Source organism: Stegodyphus dumicola, chromosome 6 (genome assembly GCF_044657685.1).
Source record: "Stegodyphus dumicola isolate Sdum_Otavi_A_Nest chromosome 6, ASM4465768v1".
NCBI classification, from domain to species: domain Eukaryota; kingdom Metazoa; phylum Arthropoda; class Arachnida; order Araneae; family Eresidae; genus Stegodyphus; species Stegodyphus dumicola.
In genome coordinates, this window is record NC_140773.1 from 211771883 (window position 1) to 211796324 (window position 24442).

Sequence of the window (24442 nt, forward strand, 5' to 3'; positions counted from 1 at the left end):
CCAAGTAAAGCTACATTATTTCCTTCATTTTAGTGCTGGTGACTAATCTAGTGAACAAAAAAAAAAAAAAAAAAAAAAAAAAAAAAAAAAAAAAAAAAAATTTATGTTTTTAATTTATCAATGTTGTTAATAATGATGTAATATTATATATTATATTTAATCCTACAGGTAGAACAATGGCGAAAAGAAAAAGAGAATGAACGTCTTCAACATGCTGAAATGGAAGCACAGCGAAAATTAGCCCTCAAAGTTGTGCAACAGCGACAAGCAGCTAAGGAAGAATACAGACGAGAGCTGGCTCGGCAACGACTTGCTGCATATTATGAAGAACGTTTGCGCTTCCAAAAGGAGAGTGAAGAAGCTCTCCAACGTCGTATGGAGGATGCACGAAAGGTCACAAAAGAACGTTCCAAACATGACAAAGAGCGGTAAATGAATAATAATAAAAAGTAGATTATAGATCAGCATTTACATAAATAATGGAGATGTATTTAATTTATTTTTTGTGGTACAAAATAAAACATATTAGTGATAAGTATTACTATTATTTACATTCAACTTTGTTTTATTTTGTACCAAAACTATTTAAAAATATTTTAAAAAACTTTTGTATTAACAAAAACATACCCTTCTCTTTATACCTATATAAAACTTGAGGTGCTGTATTAGCTTTAAAAAGGTACATTTTGCATTTTTAAGATATTTTGTAAATATTAAAAAAATATAGCATAGCATTAAAACACGATTCATTATCATAGAGCACTTGCTGATGGCTGTAGATCCAGCTTATTACCTTAAAACATTCAGAATTACTAGTATTTGGCTTAAATTTCTATTTTTCTCATTCTATGTACAAAAATGTTCTATTTTTAGATTGCTGTTTTTGCTAATATTCACACTCATATAAGCATAATTGTAGAATTTTGGTTTTATAAACAACTTCAATTTATATGGTTTTTATTTGCATTCTATGGAATTTTGCCCCATGGTACTGAACTTAATGCAAAATAACTTTTTTGTAAATCCTTATGTAATATTTTTTCTCGAAGAGAAGGGGAAAATCTTTGGTGAATATTATTGTCTTCTTCCATTTTGCCTTCTTTTGATAGAATTTAAGGGAGGGGGAGGCTCATAAAATGAAAATTTTATTATTTATTGAATTTTATGATAAAAGTGTAATGACTAGTTTTTACAGAGTGACAGTTAGTAAATTAGATTACACGGTTAAGGTGAAGCACATGAAGACTTTCTGCCCATATTCCATCCCAGTTTTGATTTGCTAAAAATTATAAAAATGATTCTATATGGTAAAGCATGCTGATCAAGGATTCACCTACAGATTCAAATTCTTAAATGCCTTCAATAACTTCGATTTCAAATTCCCATTCTAGCAATAAGTGGTAAACTTTTAGTTGCCCATATCCATGTGGATAATATGTAATTTACACAGATGTCAATTCAATGTTTCAGATTCCTAAGTCTTGTGATTTCAGTAATTTTTCTGAAGGGCATCAGAACTTATATGTATGATAATTTTCATAAATTCTTATTATCTAACAAACATTTTCTGGAAAAGTAGTTACAAAGTTAAGTGATTTTATATATGGTCCTTAGATGTATTCTTATTGTCTATTTGTGGTAATAATTTCCTTATTAGTATGTTAATATTGAACATAAAGTGTTCTGTTATATTTTTGTATAGTTTTCCTTTTGTATGTAGTCATAATTCAAAAATATAATTTTAATATAGCATTATTGATTGAAACAATTATTTGAGGTACTGAAATACTAGTTCCTTATTATATGTTAATGTCTGGCAAGTGTTTTGTTACATTTTCACTTATAGAGTTACTTTGCTTTTGTGTGTAAACATAATTCAAAAATATGATTTATTAAGTAACATTACTGATTCGAAGATGAATGTTTGTTTTTCTTTGAATCTATACTGCTATAAGAAAGATATAATCTGGTAACTAGATCAAAAACTTTAAACTCAATGGGGAAATATTTATTATGTAAATCATAAATTAAATTAATTTTAAAATAATGTCACGAAAAACCAAATGTCATATGATTTAAAGCTATGAGTTTTATTTGCTTGATTGTCCTATATGTTAAACAATTAATAAATAGATACTCATATAATTTCTACATAATAGCAAATACATTTATATCTTTTCTAATTAAAGCTTCAAATTTTAAAAATCATCAATATGGTATTTATTATTCTGTAGTTTTATATGGAGACTCCAGATTTTTAAAATCCATGTATATTCTAATATTTCTTTAGATATATAAGGATAATTATTGTTTATAGTATGTAATAACAGCCTATAACAACAAATGTTATGTGATTTAACAAATTAACCACAAAAACTACAAGGAATGATTTTTCTTATACAAATAATAATTATTAAATTAATTATTTATAACACACATTTACACTGAAAATAAAAACAAAATTGCTCTTACCTGTGGAAAAATCAATTCCGCTGACATTAGCACAACTTCAACGCAATAATATGGATATTTAGTGAGTTATAAAATGCATTTTAAGAACTTTATTTCAAACTAAATGTAGGCATTGTGTGCATCTAATAAAAATGTTAGTTTTAAACATAACATTTAAATATATTTTAGTGTTATCTTAAAATAAAAAATATAATATTTTTTTAATTTAAAATGTTTAAATTTTCAATACTTTTTTAAAAAGATTTTTACAATTCATATATCCTTGGCCCACCAGTGGCCGAGCGGTAAAGACGCTGAACACTGGTAGTTCGATCCGAGGTTCGAATCCCTTGAATAGCCTGGCTGCATGGGCGTTTTCGTGGTTTTCCCCATGTGTAATGTGTATACGAGCCAGTTTCCCTTAGAAAGTCCTCCACGAAGTCATCCCTCCCTTCAGGCAGATAGCCCTCGTGTGCTTTGCCATAATTGAATAATCCAATTCATATTCCTATTTATTTTTCATACTCTTTTAAGAATGTACATGTAAATGCAGTATATATATGAATATGCCCATTCATTTTATCATGATTATAAAAGCTTAAATGTTAATCATTTATTGAACAAATAAATTAATTAATGATTATTAGACAAATAAAATGATCCAGAGGCTAACTTATTGTGTTTGAAATTTAAGATGTGAAATAAAAAAGAAAATGTTTAAGTTTGCACTAAATTTATTGAAATGTACTAAAAATCAAAATACTATAAATTTACAATTTTTTCTTTTCATTCCTATAAATTTATTTCAGATGATTGTGATTTAAATGCAGGGTGTGTGTTTAAAATACAGGGTGTGTGTTTAAATTGACAGTATTCAGAGCCATCTGTAAGCTCAATCTGTCAGCTAAAATGCCACCAAATTTTGTAGGGGAATTGATGATGTGGGAAAAAAGATTCCATGAAAATAACATGAATAGTTCCGAATGTTACCTGTAGAAGAACATGTGGTATTCTTCTAGTCTACACAACTGGAAATTTTTATTAAACACGGGTAAAATTTAAAATTGCAAATACTTGATTATGTTAATGTCAACAGTGATAGTAATCCACTCTATAGAGATAAGCAAAAAACATCAAAAGACATTCTGAATATTGGCTAGGTTCAACACTGATCTCACTTTACCTCAGCACACATTACTTGTGAAGTTGTTTCAACAATCGGAACACAAGTATGTCCTTTGTGAGTTTAGAAGTCATTATAAAGTATCAATAAATGCATTGCAAAATATGATGCAGAAGTTTGAAGAAACATGATTCTTGACAGTCTGGTTTGGTAGAGCGCAGAAACCAGTGCCAAAACAGACAGTTCGTGACGTCTTAACTGCAGTTATTGATGGCATCCATGGGACCATTGCTGATAATCCCAATGATGGGGAACAACACAACAACTGGATTTGACTCTTTCAACAGTATGGCAAATCTATCAAAAAGTTCTTCACTTCTATTCGAACCAGATAAGCTGTAGCAGGAATTAAAATACGACAATTATGATAAATTGGGGTGGCATTTGCTCTGATATTTCTTCCCAGGGTGGGGTCGATGATACTTGGGCATAATGAATTCTTTGGGGAGATTAGGCCCATATTCACCTAAATAGGACTATTAACATTCACAGTTCTCAGATTTGGGCATCAAAACAATTCCATGCTGTTCAGGAAATTCCAATGCATTCACCAAAAATTGACTGCTTTGTAGCAGATTTCATCAGTCGATCATTCTTTTTTGACAATATCACTTTAAGGACCACACACTTATACCTTTACTGTACAAAGATACCATGATATGCTGACTAATTTTGTTATTCCATAACTTCAGTAGGCACACCAGGTAACTTTTAAGCCGGCTAGTGCACCACCACACATTAGTCTATCTGTACAGCAGCTGCTGTACCATTGCTCTGCAGAAGAAAGGGTTATAAGTTACTTTTTTCCACTTGCATGATTTTGCTTTCCAGATTTAACCCTATGCGATTTTTTCATGTGGTGTTGTTTTGAAGTTTAAGGTCTGTCTTGGTGGGATCTTGATTCTAATGATCTTAAGAAACAACATATCACAGGCTGTTCTTAGCACTCCTGGTAACATGTTACTTTCGGCTGTTGAGAATGTTGTGTACAATTGGGTTGCAATACATGATCCATGAAGAGGATGGTCACATTGTATGAGGTCTATGCCCTAGCTGAGGAAGTGCTTTTGTTAAATAAAGTGCTATGGTGCACTGAAATGTCATATCTGTAACCCTTTTGGGCAGTTCATTTGCTACATTAAATAAATGTTGCCCTGAAATTTCTTCTTTGTTAGTGATTTGTTGTCAGATGTGTTCAGCTGATTTTCTTTTATTTGTTCTCAGCTGTGTAGACTAGAACAGCACCACATTTCCCTTTATTGCAACTTATTATTTTTTTTTTTAAAGCATATACGTAAGATTTCATCATAACATATGTGAGTACATTAAATAAGTTTTAAGCCTAACATGCTTGTTCAAGAACAATCTTTAAAATTACTTTCTCAGTTTTCTACATAGCTTCCCTTGGCTTCAATGTATGTACTAAAATAATCTATTAAACAACAGATTACATCAGAAAAAAAAATTGTCAGAGCCTTCAGATGATTTTTGAATGGAATTCTTCAAATTATTATCATTGTAATATGAAACACACAAATGCTAATTCGGTTTTTGAAACAAAAAGAAATCACTTTGGCTTAGGTCTGTGTATAGTGGATGGAACAGAAGGGCTGAAATTTACATTACTAAATAGAAGTTTAGAAAATCTGAGCCCTATCTATTGAAGTATTGTTGTGCAACATTTATTTGCTAGGTTTATCATGCTGTTTTATTTTTATTACCTGGTAAACTTGATTCAACAGGTTATAATAAACACTCTTATTATGGTATTATGTGGAATATAATCAGTAAGCAGTTATTCTTCTTCGGCAATTTTTTTTCTCTCTGAATTTGTGAGAGTCAGGAATATATATTGCATTTTCATAATATGCTTTTTTGTTTCATTTTTTGGTCTTAGTGGTAAAGTCATCTTTCATCTCATTAGCCATTAATAAATTTCTTATAGCCATTTTCACAGGGAGTAGTTCTCAGGGACATTAGACCCAATGCTTGTTCATTTCTGGTGTAAATATTTGCTATTGTTATGCATTTTTTATTTCTCAAGAATTTTTATCACCAAATGATATTTGATATTATTAATAATAATCAATATTCCTGACTGGCAACATTTAATAATCACTCAAAAATCAAAGAGTAACAACTATTGTGTGTACTTTTCTTTTTATATTTATTGAAGGATGATGCAATCATTTCACCATGTTTTGTCATTCTAAAAATATTGCATCCTACTTAGGCGCAAAACTTATTCAATAAATTTACTTATAAACTGTGATGCTTATGTATTATGAGAAAATTTCAAGCTGTGTGCCCAAGTGGTAAAATCGCTAAATGCTCGTAGTTTGACCTGATTTCAAATCCCAATGAATGGCTGTATGGGAGTTTTTGTGGTTTTCCTCATGTGTTACATGAATCAGAGCCAGTTTTTGTAAAATGTCCTCCATAAAGGCATTCTTTCCCTTAGGTAGATAAATAGTCCTATGTGCTTTGCCATAATCGAAACTCAAAATTTTTTTGTTGTAAATGGCAACTCAAAAAGGCTTAATATACACTCTTGCAAAAACATCAAAGCACCAAGAAGGACTTTTGTGATCATGACAAAATTTGGTATGCAAAAACATCTTGATCGAACATGCAAATGATCAAAGTTCCAATGCAAATGAGCAGGAATTATGATCATAGTGTGCATTTCGCAAAGTATAAAACCAGTAATAGTGCCGGAATTTTTTTTTTTTTTTTTTTTTTTGTTGCTGCAATTGTAATTCCATAAACAAATACCTAAAGATGTCATTACAATGATATCAAAGAACTTACAGACAACTAAACGACTTCGAACGTGGTCGCATTGTAGGGTTGCGCGAAGCTGAGTGATCATACCGAGCAATAGGCCGCCACCTGCAGCGTACAGACACTGTTGTGCAAAAATGTTGGCAGCAATAGTTACTACAAGGAAATTGCCGATGAAATGAAGGCTCTGGAAGGCCAAGAAGCACAAATGTGAGGCAAGATAGGATGATTGTTCGCCAGGCCATCTAAAGAACCTCACAGAAGCCTTTAAGACGTTTGCCTTTGACCCCACAAAATTGGCGTAGTCGTCTGGAGTGGTGTCACAGCCGATCATCATGGCTGCCACCAGACTGGCATCGTATAGTGTTCAGCAATGAATCTTGTTTCACTCTTGAAGCAGATGACCACCGTGTTCGTGTCTGGAGAAGATGGGGTCAAAGGTCCCGATCAGCCTTTGTTTTACAAAGGCATACAGCCATAACCCCTGGTGTGATGGTGTGAGGTGCTATTTCTTATGACAGTAGGTCATCTTTAGTCATCCTCCGTATATCTTTAACTGCTCAACAATATGTTGACACCATCCTGCGGTCGGTTGCATTACCCTTCATGGCATGTTATCCTGGGACTATTTTCCAACAAGGTAATGCCAGGCCACATATCGCTTGCATAACTCTGGACTGTCTCCGTGTGGTTGATACTCTTCCTTGGCCAGCAAGGTCACCAGACTTTTCACCAATTGAGTATGTCTGGAACAACGTAGGCCGCCAAATTCGGGCACCACAAAATATCACAGATCTGGAGTGCCAACTGATAAATGCCTAGCAGAACGTGTCGCAGGTTGACATTAGGAACCTCTACCACTCCTTGCCTCGACGAATTCAAGCATGCATTGCCGCCATGGGCGGTTCGACCAACTACTAATTTGAACACTCAGTGGATAATTGTGAGCTGTGAATAGGTACTATGGCCTTGATTTTTTAATCATTTGATTATCTATGTATGAGCTATACACATATTCAATTTCATCAAAAACAACCACTTCCTTCATGGTGCTTTGATTTTTTTTGCAAAAGAGTGTATTTTCAGAAATATAGTCATACCTCTATTTCATGAACGCTCTCTCTATTTAGCAAAGTTTTTCATGAGATTGTAGCAGAGTTGTGAACTTCCTTGTATTAAAACCCCCAAATATCAAAGTGCACTGTCTATTAAAAATTTTGAAATGGATGATTTTTCAAAATTTTTCTTTCTACTCTAAAATTACTTATTTATTTGTTGTGACATTACATGCACCTGAGGTCCTAAAGGTAAGCAGGCGCCTCTTTATCTGTTGTCACATTCTATTATCAAGTAGTCAGAGAAGGAAGATTCTTGAATGGGAAATCATTTACCCACTCTATTGATACAAATTCCCCAACCAAGCTTATTTTGCTAACCTGTTTAAGGTTAAGTAACAGCTGCACATTATTTTTATTTCTGCCTTTCATGATTTTATACTGCAAATCTTTTTAAAAATTAGTTGTGTATTGGATGATAAAAATGTCTAAAAGAAAGTGCCTGACACTTAAAGAAAAAGTGCTGATTCTAGATGAAGTGGACAGAGGTGTGAAGAAGGAAGGTATTGCCATAAAATTCAGTATTTTGCAAAATAGTTTATCGAACATCTCAAAATATCAGGACAAGATTTCATCAAGCTTTGATTCCACATTCCAAGTGCCAAATTTAAGAAAATGTGCATTTGTGAAGATGTCGATCAAGAAACGTTAAAATAGCTGTGCAAAGTGAGAGAAAAAAAGCATGCTGGTATCACAGCCATGCTATTAGAAAAAGCTACTGTATCTGAAAGTGCTTAAAGGCAAAGTGAATTTCATATAAGCAATGGGTGACTGAAGAAATTAAAAAAAAAAAAAAAAAAAAAGACATGTAGTAGGTACAGAAATCACACACGGTGAAAGCAAAGATGTTAATGTAGGACAGTGTCATATGGAAAGATCAAAAGCTAAAAGAAGTAATGGAAATCAACAAGCCAAAAGATATCTTCAGTGGCAATGAAACCAGCTTAATGAACATTAAAAAACAAACATTAATGAACATTTGAATTAACATCAACATTCAGAAAAGAGAAATGCATTGCAGGCAAATTTAGAGTTACTGTGCTGTTATGTGCAAATATGGAAAAAAAAAAAAAAATGAAAAACTGAAACCTTTACTTATTGGAAAGACTAAAAGTGCAAGATTTATAAAATCATTGGAATTAATGATTTCAGCAAGAACTCATGGATGACCTCAGACATTTCTGAAAAGTGGCTAAAAATTAGATAAATACATGGCTGTAGAGAAACGAAAAATTGCTGTAGTGATAGACAATTGCAGTGACAAAGACAAGTATAAAATCCCTCTCAAAGACAAGTATAAAAATGTGAAGGGTTTTTTTCTTTCCTCCAAATACCACTGTAAAACTGTGGCCTATGGATCAAGAAGTGATAAAAAGTATTAAGATGCATTATCACAAAAGAATTTTGAAGAATACCCTAATGGGGATTAAAAGTAATCAGCCTTTATGTGTAATAAGGTTACATGCCTGCATGTCTGAACTTGCAAAAGTATGGAATTATGATGTTATGGAAAAACTGTTTGTAATTACTTCAAAAAAGCTGGTTTCATCACCAAGACTAATACTACTGATAACAATAGTGTCATTGATGAAACTGGATAACTGGTTGCAGTTGGAAAATCAATGACAATTCAATAATAATGAATAATAACAAGATTATTTATTTATAGATGCTGATGGTGAGACCTTGAGAACCCCTACTGAGGAGAAACATAATACAGACATTTCATACCACAAAAAATAGCAGCCAGCAAGCAATGAATGACGAAGGTGATGATAATGTTAATAAAAGTGAGTGTACAAAATCTTTGTCAGAAGATATGTTAAATGCGTTTGATACCATAGGATGCAGTTTCCAGTTTTGGAAGACATTTTTCATGCATTACAAAGATGTGAGACTTGTTGTGTCATGAAACATTGCTCCTGACAATCAAAACAAACTAAAATTACTGATTATTTTTTAATGAAAATATGTAATTTTCATATATAACTTTGGTGGAATGAATAGATTAATTTATGTAATTTTGCATTTATATTTCATTTTACTACTACTGTGCATTTAAAATTTAAAACATTCTCATCTTAAATCATGCTTTATTATAAGCTCCATTTTGCAAATTCCTCTCTTAGCAAAGTTTTTTGTGGGATTCTATCACTTCATTAAACTGAGGTTTGACTGTAATAGCAATAATTTGTCTTCTTCAAAATCATAATTTTGTTCTTGTCATAGATACAGTGATATGATAGTGTCCAGTATTCAATATTTAGAAACATATACGAGTGCTGAACAGTAGTTTGGAATTAAAACATTATTTTTTATCTATCCATTTCATTTATTGCTTTTCACTTGCACTTTTTCTGACTTGACTGTTTTCCCAAAGTTTTAGCAGTAGTATGACAAAAGCCTTTGTTAATAGCAGAAGTTCTTAATCAATTTATTTCCTCACCATTAGAGTACAATCCTGGTGTAAATATATGCATGAACACTTTGTTTTGATTTGAAAATCTGATTATATTAACAGTAGCATTAACACAGCAGAATGTAACAAATTTAAAGGTCTTAACTTTTTCTTTCTAGGAAACTGAAAAGTTTGTCCTCATTTTACGTATTTTATTAGCTTTGTGGATTTTAAACTTATTGTTAATATTTATATTAAGATCAAACTAATGAATTATGCATTGCATCTACTTGTACTTGAATTTGACATTTCATATCCCTATCTGAAATGTGAGTTTTTCTGCGATACTTTGACTTTTTTTAATGACACAACACTTCCACTGAAATTCCATTTATTTAAATTCACTAGAATTAATTCTCATATATATTTCACGATGTTAATTAAAATATTTTAATGATACTCTGAACAAAAATGTTTTAAAGCTCCCCCCAAAAAAATTAGTTTTCAGCTATTTGAAATATATTCCACATAAATCATAACTAAAAATGACAAAAGGGATTTGATTCTTAGCACAGGTTTCATGCAATGCTTTTAGGGTTCGTTATCGTACAGAACTGTTTTATGCAAATCAGAAGGAACGTCGAGAAAGAATGTTAAAACTACGGGAAGAAGAAAAAGCACGACAACAACGACTTGACCAGTTACGAAAACAGGTGGGATAAATAACGTAAGATAATTTTTTTTTTCCCTATTCTGATTGAAGATAATTATTACTAATTACTATACAGTAGATGCATTTTATTATGTACTAATATAAAAAATTTTAAATATTATGGCTAAACATTGTAACATCATATGTTTGTAACATCTTTTTAACATAATTTATTTTACATATAATATACAAGGCATAGCCAAACTGTAGCTGTATGATAGCTTAACTGTGGCTCATGAGCTATTTGTGTACCTTTGGGCTTTTAAATGCAACTTTCTTGCAACAAACAGTAGTTTAATTATTGAAATGGAAATCTATAGTAATCATTGTAACATTTTTTATTCTATGTTTACTTTTGTTTCAGACGGTTTCTGTTTGCCTTTTTTAAGTGTTATCCCCTTGCTTCATAACAAAATTTGAGATCCAGTGTCTCAGACTTCCTATTCCTTTTAGGATAATACTTTTATTGAGCCCTTGAATGGCTTGGATAATTGCTGCAGGAATTTCTTTCACAGGGGAAAATTGTTCTCCATGCATGGCTCTTTCACTTTGGGGAATAATTTGGAATCTGATTTTATGGTTGATAAGATAAATACCACTAATTCATGGTTAAGAGATGTATCACAACTTTCTCATACGTAGATATTCTTTAAAATTTTCTCTCCATCCCTAACTAAATCAGCTCCATTTTATGCAAATGCTTTCACAATTTTTAATACCACTACATTAGAATGCTGCAGATATGCTTTTCCACCTGCAACTCTATTTTCTCTGATAAGGTAATTTTCTTGTGTTACTAAAATAGTGAAGCACTTACACCAGTCAAGAATGATACTGATGATTCAGACTGAATCCTGTGAAACTGCAGCCATATTCTTTTTTGAATGAATTCTTTTATATTGGGCATTAATAAAATTAGTCATTCAAAGGTTTTGAGTTAAAATGTTCAACTTTTTCTTAGGTTGAGATTCAAAAGATGTAAAATACTCTTAAGATTAAAGGTTTGGAATTAAAAATCTTTCTTAAATTTGTACAGTCTGAGGATTCAAATGTCCCAAACTTAAAAAACAAGATGTAACTTATTCAGTTTGCATTTCATGAAATAATTCAATTATTTGAAATTGGATTTAGTTTCAGTATGTTGGTTTTTCAGTTAATGTTGTGGGAAAACAAAAATATTGACTTATATGCAAAAGCCTAAAAGATCTGATAGGTTTTTTTTTTTTTTTTTTTTTTTCTAATTCATCTTGAATAACAGTTTCTCTTCAATGCACACTGTCCAGTACAATTTATTTTATTCTCTTGAAAAAACTGCATATGAGCTTAAAAAAAAAAAATTATTCAGTTTGTTTTTAAAATTAGCAATTTATTCTTCACTTGAATGAAAAACAGCTTGCATTACTGTAAATTATAAGAACCAACACATATTCTTTTGATTTTAGTTTACTTTTATTAAAACCAGACAATAACTATCAATTGGGGTGGATAAAGGAAAAAAGAAGAAAATACTTGGTTTCCTACCCGAAAGAAGAATGCTTATTTGAATCACACAATATTTCAAATTGATATTTCATTGGGACACATTTTTCTGATCACAGAGCATGAGAAATAAGATATATATATTAATAATTAATAACCACATGAATTACATCAAAAGTGTATAATTCTGATTTATTTATTCCAAAACATTCTTTAGATTCAAAAACCTGTCTCATTATTTTTGGCACAATATAAATATGGATTTGCACATCTTGAACTTTCATGAACAATACCATGGAGCCCTATTATATACAGTTGAATTCCAATAATCCTTCAATGTCTACAATCTGAGCTTATTTTTAGACATTTTACTCTTCAGATAATTCAGCATATCAAACTAAATGGCAGATTTTCCCACATGTATATGCATATAAACCATTTAACAAAATATATTGTAAGATATTTTGCCACTTAATGTATTAGTACAACCACCTTAGTAGAAGCTGCTGAATTTTCAGAATGTGCCAAATTCTCGTAATCATACACACAGCAGTTCAGGCAGCCAATATGCATATTAATTTCTTGCTTTTAACAAGCAACATACTCTTCATATGCATTCTTTTTGTAATATACTAGCATGTTTTATTGAAAATCATGATATTTTATGACTTAGTTTTAGAAAAATACAACTGTGGTATTTGCCTGAAAATCTTTAAAAGAAACAACTACTTTGAATATATTCTTAAAATGATAGCTACAAATTTTTCACCAGAACAAAAGAAATAAAAACCTGTTAGTGGGTTAAGTTTATTAATTGATTTTTGGATAAATACCTAATTAAAGCATAAAATAGATATGTAATAACTAACTTTTTGCAGTTATAAGTTATCATTCTTTTCCTTCTGTAAAAAAATTGCCAAACTATGAATAAATTATAGCAATAATATGCAAATGTCCATATCTTAATTAAATAAAAAATATTTTATTGAAATTATTTAGCATTTTTTACACGTGTCAGTGCTTCTGTTTTACAGTAAAAACAGATTATGAATCTGTGCCTCAAAATATTTTTTTTTTTTTAAATTCTTTGCCCTAACTACCAGTATTCAGCAATCTTAAGCACTGGACCACTGATGGGAAAGCAACTATACAGACTTTCTGATGCTAAAATCTGAAATATAATTAAGAGAAATGAGCAAAAAATATTTATAATTAAATAATTAATGGGTAGAAAAATTCCTTTATTTCTTGACAAAACAATGCTTTTCTACTAGAAAAATTATTTTTAAACACAGATGAATTGGCACAGTAAGTGCATTTGTTCTTGATCACATTCATACTTTTTTTGCATCTTCATAACAATTAATTTCACTACAGTAAAGAAAATGTAACAGCAGAGAACAAGCAGTTTGGCAGGACAGATTTGAAAGACAGAATCTGAAGCATCTAAGATAAAAGCTAAGTTCAGAATGCTAATTCAGAAGTCAAACAACAAAAATCAGTGGTATATTTTCAAATTTTCACAGGACTAGTTTCAATGATTTTACCGAACCACCATCGTCAGCTGCAAAAGCGCAAATGAACGAGATAGGATATAATGATCAGATAAGATAAGAAAGCTTGGACGAAAATAAGCTAGTAGCGCCATCTGTTGATGAAACCAGAACTAAAGCATAATATTTTTAAAGGCCGAAGGCTGGATTCCATCTTTGCCTTCGGCCATTTTTACTTTTCAAATTTGAAATTATTATTAGCTGAAGCATTATATAAGTGCCCATGTTGTTAGCACTGTGCAAGAATAATATCACATGGATTAATTTTAAAAAAAGTGCAGTTTAAAGAGATTTCATAGCTATCTGGAATTTTGTGTGTTAATTAACAAAGTGCATCTTTTATTAATGAAAGAAAATAGGAATTTTATACAAATAAAATGCATTTATTAATAAATTAAAAAATAAAATACATTTATTACTATAAATATTACTTTTGATGATGCAGAAATTCTGAACTCTTTTCCAAGTCTCATATTTATAAAGATTTGGAAAAAAAAAAAAAAAAAATTGTGCATCGTTAAAATTTAAGCACTTAACTAAAGCAATTAATATTCTTCATTCAGAACCAACAAATTAATTACAAAATGCTGATCAATAAGTCAATATCAAACAGTTGAGTGCTTTAAAACAGATCCACATTAGGATATAAGTGAGGAATATTCTTGTGTGCCTAAAACAAGTACTATTTATGCTATAGCAGCTTTTGTAGTGATGTGTGCATGAAGTTACTTTTTTTTAAAACATATATTAACAGTGCTTAAATTTATTTAGAAATTATTCATAAAATCCATAATGCTTATTTCAGTTTCAATTTATGCTTAAAATCAGAAACATGGTACACTGACAATTTATCATATGTGCATTTAGTTTTACTTCAACCAAAAATCACATTTTAAATAGCATCTACTGTATTTGTTCATAATTCATATAGTTTAGAAAAATGCAGCATTCTATAAAGTTTAGAAATGGAATGCCAATGTAATCACTAAATTCTCATTAAGATAATTTTCTAAGTATTTCCAAAATAAAGAAATTTCTCATATAAATTTAAAATGTGTTTTGAAAGGATTAATTTAGTCTAAAAATGTATAAACATCTGAAAAAACGTTAAGTACTTAATTTTGTTGTCATCCTATAAATAAGGATGTATCCAGTTATCCTGAAAAGACAATTTAGGTAAATACAGTCAACTCTTGATTAATTGGGGCTTGAATAAAAAAAAAATCTGTTAAGTTTGTTTATTGCCGATACTATCACAAATCGTCCAAATAGAGTAAAATGTTCCAGGGGGATACAAAAAGAAGAAAATATGAGATAACAGCAATGACAGCAGATGTTACAGTAATTGTTAAATATTTGTCTACAACAGTAATTAATTAATGTGTACATTTTGGAGTATATAAAAATTATTAAATTACTTGTTAAAAAATAAATTGTTAAGCCAAAAAAGTGTAACAACATTAATCTTTTGTTTCGCATTGAAATACAATATAAACATTGTTCTTTCTATTTTGAATGCTGACTTAATTTACATAACCATGTGAATGTATTCTTAAAATCAAACTGCTTAAAAAAAACAGGTAAATGTTAATAGCATTTTTCTGTTAATTAAATATGAACTATTTCTCCAATCTTGTATTTTTCTAACTGTCGTCGAATTGAATAAACCATGGACATCATCCTCAATTAATCAGAAGTGTACCTAAGATACGAGCAAAAGTTAGTGAAAAGTATAATGAATTTGATTTTGGCGATTATTTTGTAATGAAACTTTTTGTTGAAATATAACATATTTTCATTTCACTTTATAATAACAAACTTTCAGTTGTGCTAAATTGAAATGAGCTGAAACAAAATGGTTATTTTTTATCATATCATATTGTTGTTATTTGGTGTTACTAATTAAAATATTACATTGTTACCATAATGCATAAGATTCACAGTAGATATTTAAACTTGAATAAATGCAGTAAACATTAGGGAGAGAGGTAAAAAAACCTCATGTTTTAGTTAAAAATGAGGATATCTTCATATATTTATTTTAAAATAGTTAATTTTATAATAGAAGCATACAGTTTAATTATAAAATTCCTTATTTATGAGTAATGATTTTTATTTATAAAGAAGTGCAGAATTTGGGGTCATCATTATAAAATTATAAATGCAGAATTTCTATCTTGATTAATTTTCATCTTTATGGCCACTAAATTACGAAAAAGAGGAAGATTAAAAAAGAATTTTTGGAATTATAAGTATCCTGTATTTATTATGTCAAGATAAAAAGTGACTGTTTCATAGGGGAAAAAAAAAAAATGTACTCATAACAAATTTCATGGAATCCATACTTTGAATTAGAAAACTTCGAAATAATGTATTTATATTTTTAAAATTAGAATTTATCATAGCTTTGTATATTTTAGCTTGAAACTACTTGCAAAGCACAATATAATACTGCTTGGAAGCACTGTACCCATTTGTTCAGTTGCCATGTTAGATTAAGTATAATTTTGATTAGTTTGCTTATTTTGTGCACACTTCACCCATCGCTTCCTGTAACAGGTGCAAGTGAAAACAGACCGTGACCCTGAAAGGATTCAGCAGGATACTGTTGCTTCTCAGGCCCGTAAAGAAGCATCCGGTGAAGGACTTGCTCTGAAGGCTTTGCACGAACTACGCACTGTTCTTGATGCTGAGGTAGCTCACATTTCTTTCAGTTCAACTTTCCATCTCACTTTATGGAATTTTCTAATGAGTTAATGTTATAAAACCAAACAAAAAAAAAAATATTTGATGCTGTTCTACAAATTTCCACATATTTTATGCTTTATTTTTAAATATCAGCACTTTTATTCCTTTGCAAAAACGACAAAACCACATGCACAGCTTAATACAACATTGCTACTCTCCTAACTGCACAGAACATTGCCTTAAATTTATTACTCAGAACTTTCTTATGTGGGTTTCTCATTACTAATAGCTAAATGCATTTTTTAAGTTATAAGGTTTAAAACACATTATAGACTAGCCTTCGTCTGGTTTTTAAATGTACCGGAAAAATGCCTAAAGGGAACATCAAACATTAAATTTAAAAACTGCACAGAATTTTACTCTGCAGAACAACTTTATCAAATAAATAAATAAAATAAAAAAAAAATTGAAAGGTTTCAGATTTTAAATTGCATCTAAAGGAGTGTTTTTTTTAACATTTTATGTGTTACCTTTATTTATAAAATATCATGTTCTTTGCACTTGAACCATAAAACTCAGTCCAAGAGTAATATTGAAAAATAATTTTAAATTGAGCATATCTTTAGAATTTCCAATACACAGTCTCGCATGCTGGAGATAAAATTGTTTTTTCTGTACAATGTTGCCATTGCTCGCTTTGAAATATTCAACTTTATTAATCAAAAATTCATTAAAGTTTCACAAAATATGAAATCGATGGAGGAAATTATGGTCTAGAAAATCATAAAAATGAACTAGAATAATTACAGAAGCAGAAATAAAAGGTGATTAAAAAGGAAGAGAAACCTAGTTTTTTTATCTTTGAAATTTGTACAAAATAAGAGGCAAAATTTCATATAATAATATCGTCCCAATAAAGCAGTAACAACCTACAACATAAGCAATTTCAGTGACAACACTATGTTTTACTTTAAAATATTTCAAAACATTGACTATGATAAATCACACTGGACAAATTTTAAGTGAAACAAAGTCTAGTTAATCTCATGCAGAATCAAAAAGCTTTAATAAGGGCTGGTAAGAGAATGACCCAGAAAGATAGTTAGCTGATGTTTTTATCCAAAGAGTAATATCTCCTCATTACTTACACTATATTCTTTCCTTTTTATGGTGCAGTGGAGTGTTCAAAGAAATTTCACCATTTTCGTCGAACATAAAACTATTCATTTTTCAAACTTGCAGAAAACCAACACATTTCTAGCATGAAAATCTTCTAACGTGCATTTTTTTAAGTGTAAGAAAATTACTTTTTTCACTAAATATTTAACTAGTAGTGTATAAAACGCAAAGACATTGCAAGTCTTACACTCCTTACCTCACAGGGAAATTTTTGAAGAAAGAAAATTTTTTTTTTAGAATAAAATGTTAATAAATCATTTTTAGGTGAGGATGTAATATATTATTTTACAGTAAAACTTCTTTTGATTAATACCATATGCAGCCAAGCTTTCAACAAGCAAATCGTTTGTCTCCTACAGGGAGCTCAAAATGTTCCTTTTATTAGAAGACTGATTTCTTTGAGATATGTTCTGTTTAAAATGATGCATCAATAGACTAGTGATGAAACTTCTTCTTTCTTTTGCATTTCCATGATTTTGTGCATCTGATTATGCTCATTATTTGGGTTTCTACTTGCAAATAGCACTTCAGTTTGTTTTTCATTTAATAAATCGAACAGATTCAGTTTTTTTTTTTTTTTTTTTTTTTATTATTATTATTTTGATTGTAGTCTATTTTTATTTTTTTATTTCCACTATTACTCTTAGTTTCTGAATTATTTTATCAACTGTCAGTCCATTTGGTACCACTTCCTATATTTGGTTCTCACCAGCATATCACCAATCATAATCGGAACTATAATACTCATCTAAATAGTCATTCAGCATTTTGCCATCTGGATCAAAAACTGGTTTAGAAATTACTTTAGCAAATAAGGATTTTTTCCCTAGCCCTTTTCCTTCTTATGTGAGTTAACTCGATCATTTTTTTCTCAAACTCTTATTTAGAATCACTTTTAGAATTCATAACCTGATTTTTCAGAAGCATTATATAATAATGATCATTAAAAACCACTTCAAGTTCTTTTCTCTTTAAAAATTTCAAGCACCTTTAATTCATTTTTTTCTCTTCCTAACCCCCTTTTTTTTTGCCTTTTAATGTATTCTTCATGCTTCTTTCTTTTACTATCAAACCTGAGAGAATCTGCAATCGTCCTTGGATATTGTATAACGAATTCTAAATCTGACTCTTTAAATTGGAAATTATACTTATGTTCAAATTCCTCCTTTTACATATCTTTTTCATCATCACGCAGCACTGCAATATCTATAATTTCTTCATAAATAGGAATCTCATAACTTTTATCTTTTTCTTTATACTTCTTATCTGAAACAAAATCTCGCAAAAATTTCTCATTTTCATCCGAATTTGGATCATTCCAAAACTTTCCGAGAAGTACGTCTTTCTTAACATCTCTTCCTTCTAAGAATTTTGAAATACTTTCTTTTTTGTCCAAAGCAACAGATTTTCATACTTTTCTCAGTGACAAGACTGGTTTCATTGCAGAATTTGCCTGTGTAACAGTTGTAGAATCTGATGCACAAATACCATTTAAAAATGCAGTTTTCCTTTCTAGAATGTCAAAAGCCAAAGCAGGTTTCTCATGCAGTTACTCAGCAGTTACATCTTGCTATACACCTTACTGCCAAGGGCTTTACCTTTTTCCGGATACTTTTTGTAGATAATACCACAGCAATCTTATCAGATACAAAATATGATCCTTTTGTTAGTCAAATTGTGCTTTGTGACGCTGTCGACATGTTCACCGAGTGCAGACCAACCCCTTTTTCGGCCTGTGTTGTTGAAGTAAATCCACTTTTCATCACAAGCGATGATCCGGTCCAGAATTTTGTCACTATGCATTGATATTCAAGCAGATTAGTGCAGGCCTGAACATGTCTGTCCTTATCTGCTTTCACCCAGTGATTGAACTTGTACGTTAAGTTTGTGCGATGCATAGCGCGACTAATGGACATGGCACTAACGTCTTAGCAAGCTCTCGAGTGGTTGCATGCTGATGTTCTTCCACAAGTTCTCACAGGCGGGCCTCATCAACGCCAGTTAGTCGGCCCGAGCACTCTGCTTCTTGAATGTCATAGTCCTTGTTTTTGAATTTTCAGTACTAAACCTTCACAGTGCCATACAATACAACGTTAGTACCTAAAGCTGTACACATGATTTGGTGACATTTTGTAGCTGACTTTTTGCAACAGAACTGGAAGTAAATGATGGTTCTAATCTGGTAACGTGACAGTTCTATTTCAGACTCCTTGTACTTAATGATAACAATATTTTTTACATATTTCACAATAAGGTGTTCTAAAGCAAGTCTATTTCTTTCAAATGCCAAAAATCATTTGACAAAACATGATTAAAGACACCAACGCAAACTGTTTGCACAGACGATATATGTGGTGGCGGGAAACCTTTTCGTTAAAACCCAATAAAAATATGGTATGTGAAGTAATGCGTAAAAGAAATTCTAGCATAAAACAAATTCATTAACAGAATTTCTTTTACAGTCATTTTATATTTCATATTGCTTAAAAGAATAATGAACCAGATCTTGTTCGTTATCCACAAGATTAAAAAATTTCAAAGTTGTAGGTTTTAGCTCCTGATATATATATATATAGATAGATAGATGGTTTTAGTTTTGTTTATTTGGTTATGGCAAAGCACTCGAGGGTTATCTACCTAAGGGAAGGGATGCTTTCATGGAGGACTTTCTATGGGAAATTGGCCCGTATACACGTTACACATGGGGAGAACTACAAAAATGCCCATGCAGCCATCCCGTTTGCAGTATTCGAACCTCTGACTGAACTACCATTGTTCAGCAACTTTACTACTCGGCTAGTGATGAGCCAGATAGATATGTATAAGAAGTAAGAAATTTAAAACTTAATCCACAATGACACGAAATAAGTAAAATTGAAAATTCCCAATAAATATGTAAAAAAATTTAAGCAATAGTATTAAACCAGAAGAATTATAGAAGGATGTTTTAAGAGACTTTATAGTTTATATTTGTATATAATGTACTATAGTATAATTTTTCTTTACTCTTATTAACACAGTGCCAACTCTATTCTAAGTCATCATAATAAGCCCATGACGTGTGAAGACTTTTCTTTTCTAACCTTTGCTTATTTTATTTTACTTTTCTATCTTAATTTCCAAATCTAAAAAATTGGAAGTTATTTAGCTTTTAATTCATCTTCCCATCACCAATGAAGCCAAACTGGCAACCCTAAGCGTCTAGCTTTGAATCTCGTTCTTTTGGGTCTTTGTCTCACTCTTTGTGGTTATGAATTCTATGTTCTCTGTTGATTTTTATATATACTCCGTATTTCTAGATTTTAATTCTAATCTTAAATTCAGTAAAAAATGACTAATTAATTTCTTTATTTGGCAAACGGAACTTTTTACATATGGATGTGTTTTCATATATTTCATTAATGGATTTCCACTACTTCATAAGTTTTGATTTCAATGTTCTCTGTTAATTTTTATGTATATTTCGTATTTCTACAATTTAATTTCAATTTTAAATTCAGTAAAAAGTGGCTGATTAATTACTTTTCCTTTATTTGAAATTGGAATTTTTTACATATGGACGTGTTTTTGTATATTTCATTAACAGATTTCCTCTGTGTCAGGGAGGAATTTAAAATTTTTGGATGTACTATTATAGCTCAATAATTTTAGAATGATTCATCAGTTAATTATGGATTAACAGAAGCACAGTGGCTTTCCTAGAGAGGGGGGTTCAATTAAATCTCATATTTGATAACGTTTAATCAGATTTTATTTGCATTCCTCTCCCTATATATTTTGTATTTTCCATACCTATAATTCTTCTGGTTTAATAATACTATTAATTTTTTACATATTTATTGGAATTCTGGATTTTGAATCTTATTTCTTTCATGTGTTTAAATATTTATTCTATTTTCCAATTACTATATCTTATATACATTGACATATATTTAATTTCTAACACACATTCAATTAATAATAATTAATAAGTATCTGCAGCATTTTGGTAGTTAATAGAAAATTATGAGTACAATTTTCTTGATAAATTATGGGCATAATTTCATAATTAATTGATAATTATGAGCATCTGCATCATTTTCATAATTAACAGAAAAAAATAATATTCCCTTATAATTTTTAATATCCTCTTAACCTTTTAACTGTCGCACTGGTATTCCAAAATGTCACGCCTGAGTATTACTCGGGCTAATTTTTTTTTAGTGCATCGTATTGTTATACCCGAATATATATCGTGAGAAGTTTATTTCGGCTTCAGTTCAACAGATGGCAGCATTTTACTGAAGGTTTCAAAGGATAAAGGTTAAAGTTCAAAGTGTGCGGCACTTTTTTGACTGCGAGGCAAACATTTCATTTTTGAAATAAAAAAAAATTGACAATTTATGCACACAAATCATCAAAATAACTTGACAGTTAAAAGGTTAATCCATTTCTTTTTAGCATACTGTTGTATTGTATTTAAGTTTTCATGTATGTAGAATTTATATATTGCTGTATTGTATTTATGCCCCTTTATATTGAAATGATAATTTTCATAAACTCTTGTAAAGTAGGTCTAGTTAACAGAAGATATTTCTGACACCTTGGTACAGATGCAGTTTATCTTCCAATTTAGTTTCAGGCTTATTTATTTGTAAAATGAATTACTTGAAATTATTTGTAAAGAAAGATGGTTGCTGAATCACACTAATATTTCTAACTGTTGTAATTTATAATACAATGAGTTCATGTGATTTACAATACAAAGTCCGTAATCCGGACTCGTCGGGACTTCGGCAATTCCGGATTAGGGGTTTTTCTGGATTATAGATCATCAGTTTATATCTGGTAAGATGGCATGCAGAAATTATACAATTAAAAATATGAAACCGTAATTTATGAAATAAAGAGCAGTTATTAAAGGGTATCAAAATTTACAAAAAAAAAAGCTTAATATTTATTTTTTTATTTTATTAAACATTTCTTTCAATGTAAGTTGTTTAGGTTGCTTCATTTTTTGTGCTAATACTTTCTCTTTAATTTAATTTAAACAGACATCATTTCTTGTTCATTTGCAAAGTTTCACTGTTCAAGTCCCGTAATTCACGTGTAGAGAATACCGACTAACTTGTCAATCGAAATTTTTTCATTTTCAATAATTTCTCTGTCACTTTCTTCACTATCGGAAGCGTGCATGCGTAAACGTTTTACGTGCATGTGTGAGTTTGTGGCTTTGAAGTCCAGATTACGGACTTTGTACTGTATATCTCATTTATAATTTTTATAAAATTTTTCAGTATTAGAATTAACAGCAGATACTTCTAATGCTATAATTTAGATTGCTATTGCCTTTCTCATTGCTGCTTTTATGTTATATCCCTAATACTTCATAATGGCATAAAGATAAGTTTAACTCATTTACGAAACATGTAAATCTATAATTCAGTACACTTTGGTGTTTACTAGTACTGTATCTTCTATTTTCTTTAATATATTGTTCAAAATATAGCATCTCATGAGCTAATTACAAGAGGTCTTACGATCAAGTGGTAAAATCACTAAACACTGGTAGTTCGACCTGAGTTTCAAATCCGAGATACCCCAAGTCTTTTTTTTCTTTGTACATATTTACTGTGTAAAATGCATTGTAAAAACTTCCGTTTTGAAGTAAAAATATTTTTTAAATTTATTCTTTAAAAACATTGTAAAGTTTTATTCATTGGTATTTTTCACCTTTATCTTAACGTATCTCTATAAATCCCTTTAACAAGAAAAAAGAAGCAAAGAAATTAACTCGGTAACTTTGATTCGTACCTTGGTGCAAATTAGACATAATTTTTCCAGAAGCATAGAATTTATAATAAATTATGGATTATTTCTCTGTCTAATTTGCTTAACACGTTTACTCTGGAATTTTCCTAAAATTTCCAAGTACTGTTCTTTATGATTTTATTCCGGAATTTCAGTACTGAATAATCATTTGTACGCCAGTTAACTATAATAAAATTTTCAGTCTAGTTTAGACACCATGACTGTTATTATCAAAGAAACATGTTAAATAAAATAATAGCATTAACAGATATTATTTGTCCTAGTATTTTACACTAATGTTTGTGAAAAATGCAATACCATGAAGGAATTGTCGGAAATGAATGAAATTTATTCCACATATCACTGACAGTGACACAAATAAACGATCAGATTTACAAGACAAAAAGACGAAACGAACGCCAGAAGTCATTACTTTGTGTGTCCGTCACGCTGAGTGTTGAGAGCCTGTTCCCATCGTGGCATTGAATTATACAGCTTCTGAATGTAGTGCTGGGGAATGGCATTGATTTGGTGCCAAAAACTGTACAAATGAGTTGTTGATCGATGAAATCCTAGATATGATCAATGGGCGACATATCCGGGGAATGAGCAGGCCATGGAAGAAGCTAAACCCGTTGTATCCTAAAGAAGGCTTGTGCAGTCTGAGAAACATGTGCATGGGAACACTGCTGAAATACAGTGCCCGGAATGCTTCGAAGAATGGGAGGACCTCTGGTCCACCAACTTCTATTATGTAGCAATCACTGTTGAAATTGCTTGCAGTCTGCAGCAGAGAAACAGTTATACCGAATAGCTTCCCACACTATGTTGCCGTGCTCATTGAAGTCTGAATCGTCTGCGATTCAGCGAGATAGGTATCCTGCATACAGGTGCCCTTGTATGCAGTTCATGCTGCAACAGACGGTGACGAACCATGGAGCTAGACAACACAACACCTGTAACGGTGCTTCAACATTCTGCTAACACACAAGAGGAGGCTGTATGGTCCATCACAGCCATGCGGATGAGGTGTTTATCATCCTGTGGCTGTTGTACTATTGCATACCCACTGTCAGGATTTCACCTTGTTTGGTTCTCCTCTGTCTACTT

The 24442-nt window shown here is 30.8% G+C and overlaps 1 protein-coding gene across 10 annotated transcripts in view; it reads left to right on the forward strand.

Annotated features, from left to right (window-relative positions):
• Positions 1 to 24442, forward strand: part of LOC118188149 (coiled-coil domain-containing protein 148-like) — an 87843-nt gene that overhangs the window by 55214 nt on the left and 8187 nt on the right. For 6 of the 10 annotated variants that reach the window (XM_035358505.2, XM_035358508.2, XM_035358510.2 and 3 more), the window contains 3 exons: positions 169 to 428; positions 10527 to 10644; positions 16235 to 16369. In XM_035358505.2, the coding sequence (XP_035214396.1) occupies positions 169 to 428; positions 10527 to 10644; positions 16235 to 16369 (513 nt within the window). Of the gene's footprint in view, positions 1 to 168; positions 429 to 10526; positions 10659 to 16234; positions 16373 to 24442 lie in introns of those variants that run through there. The other 4 variants (XM_035358511.2, XM_035358512.2, XM_035358514.2 and 1 more) reach the window with 4 other exon arrangements.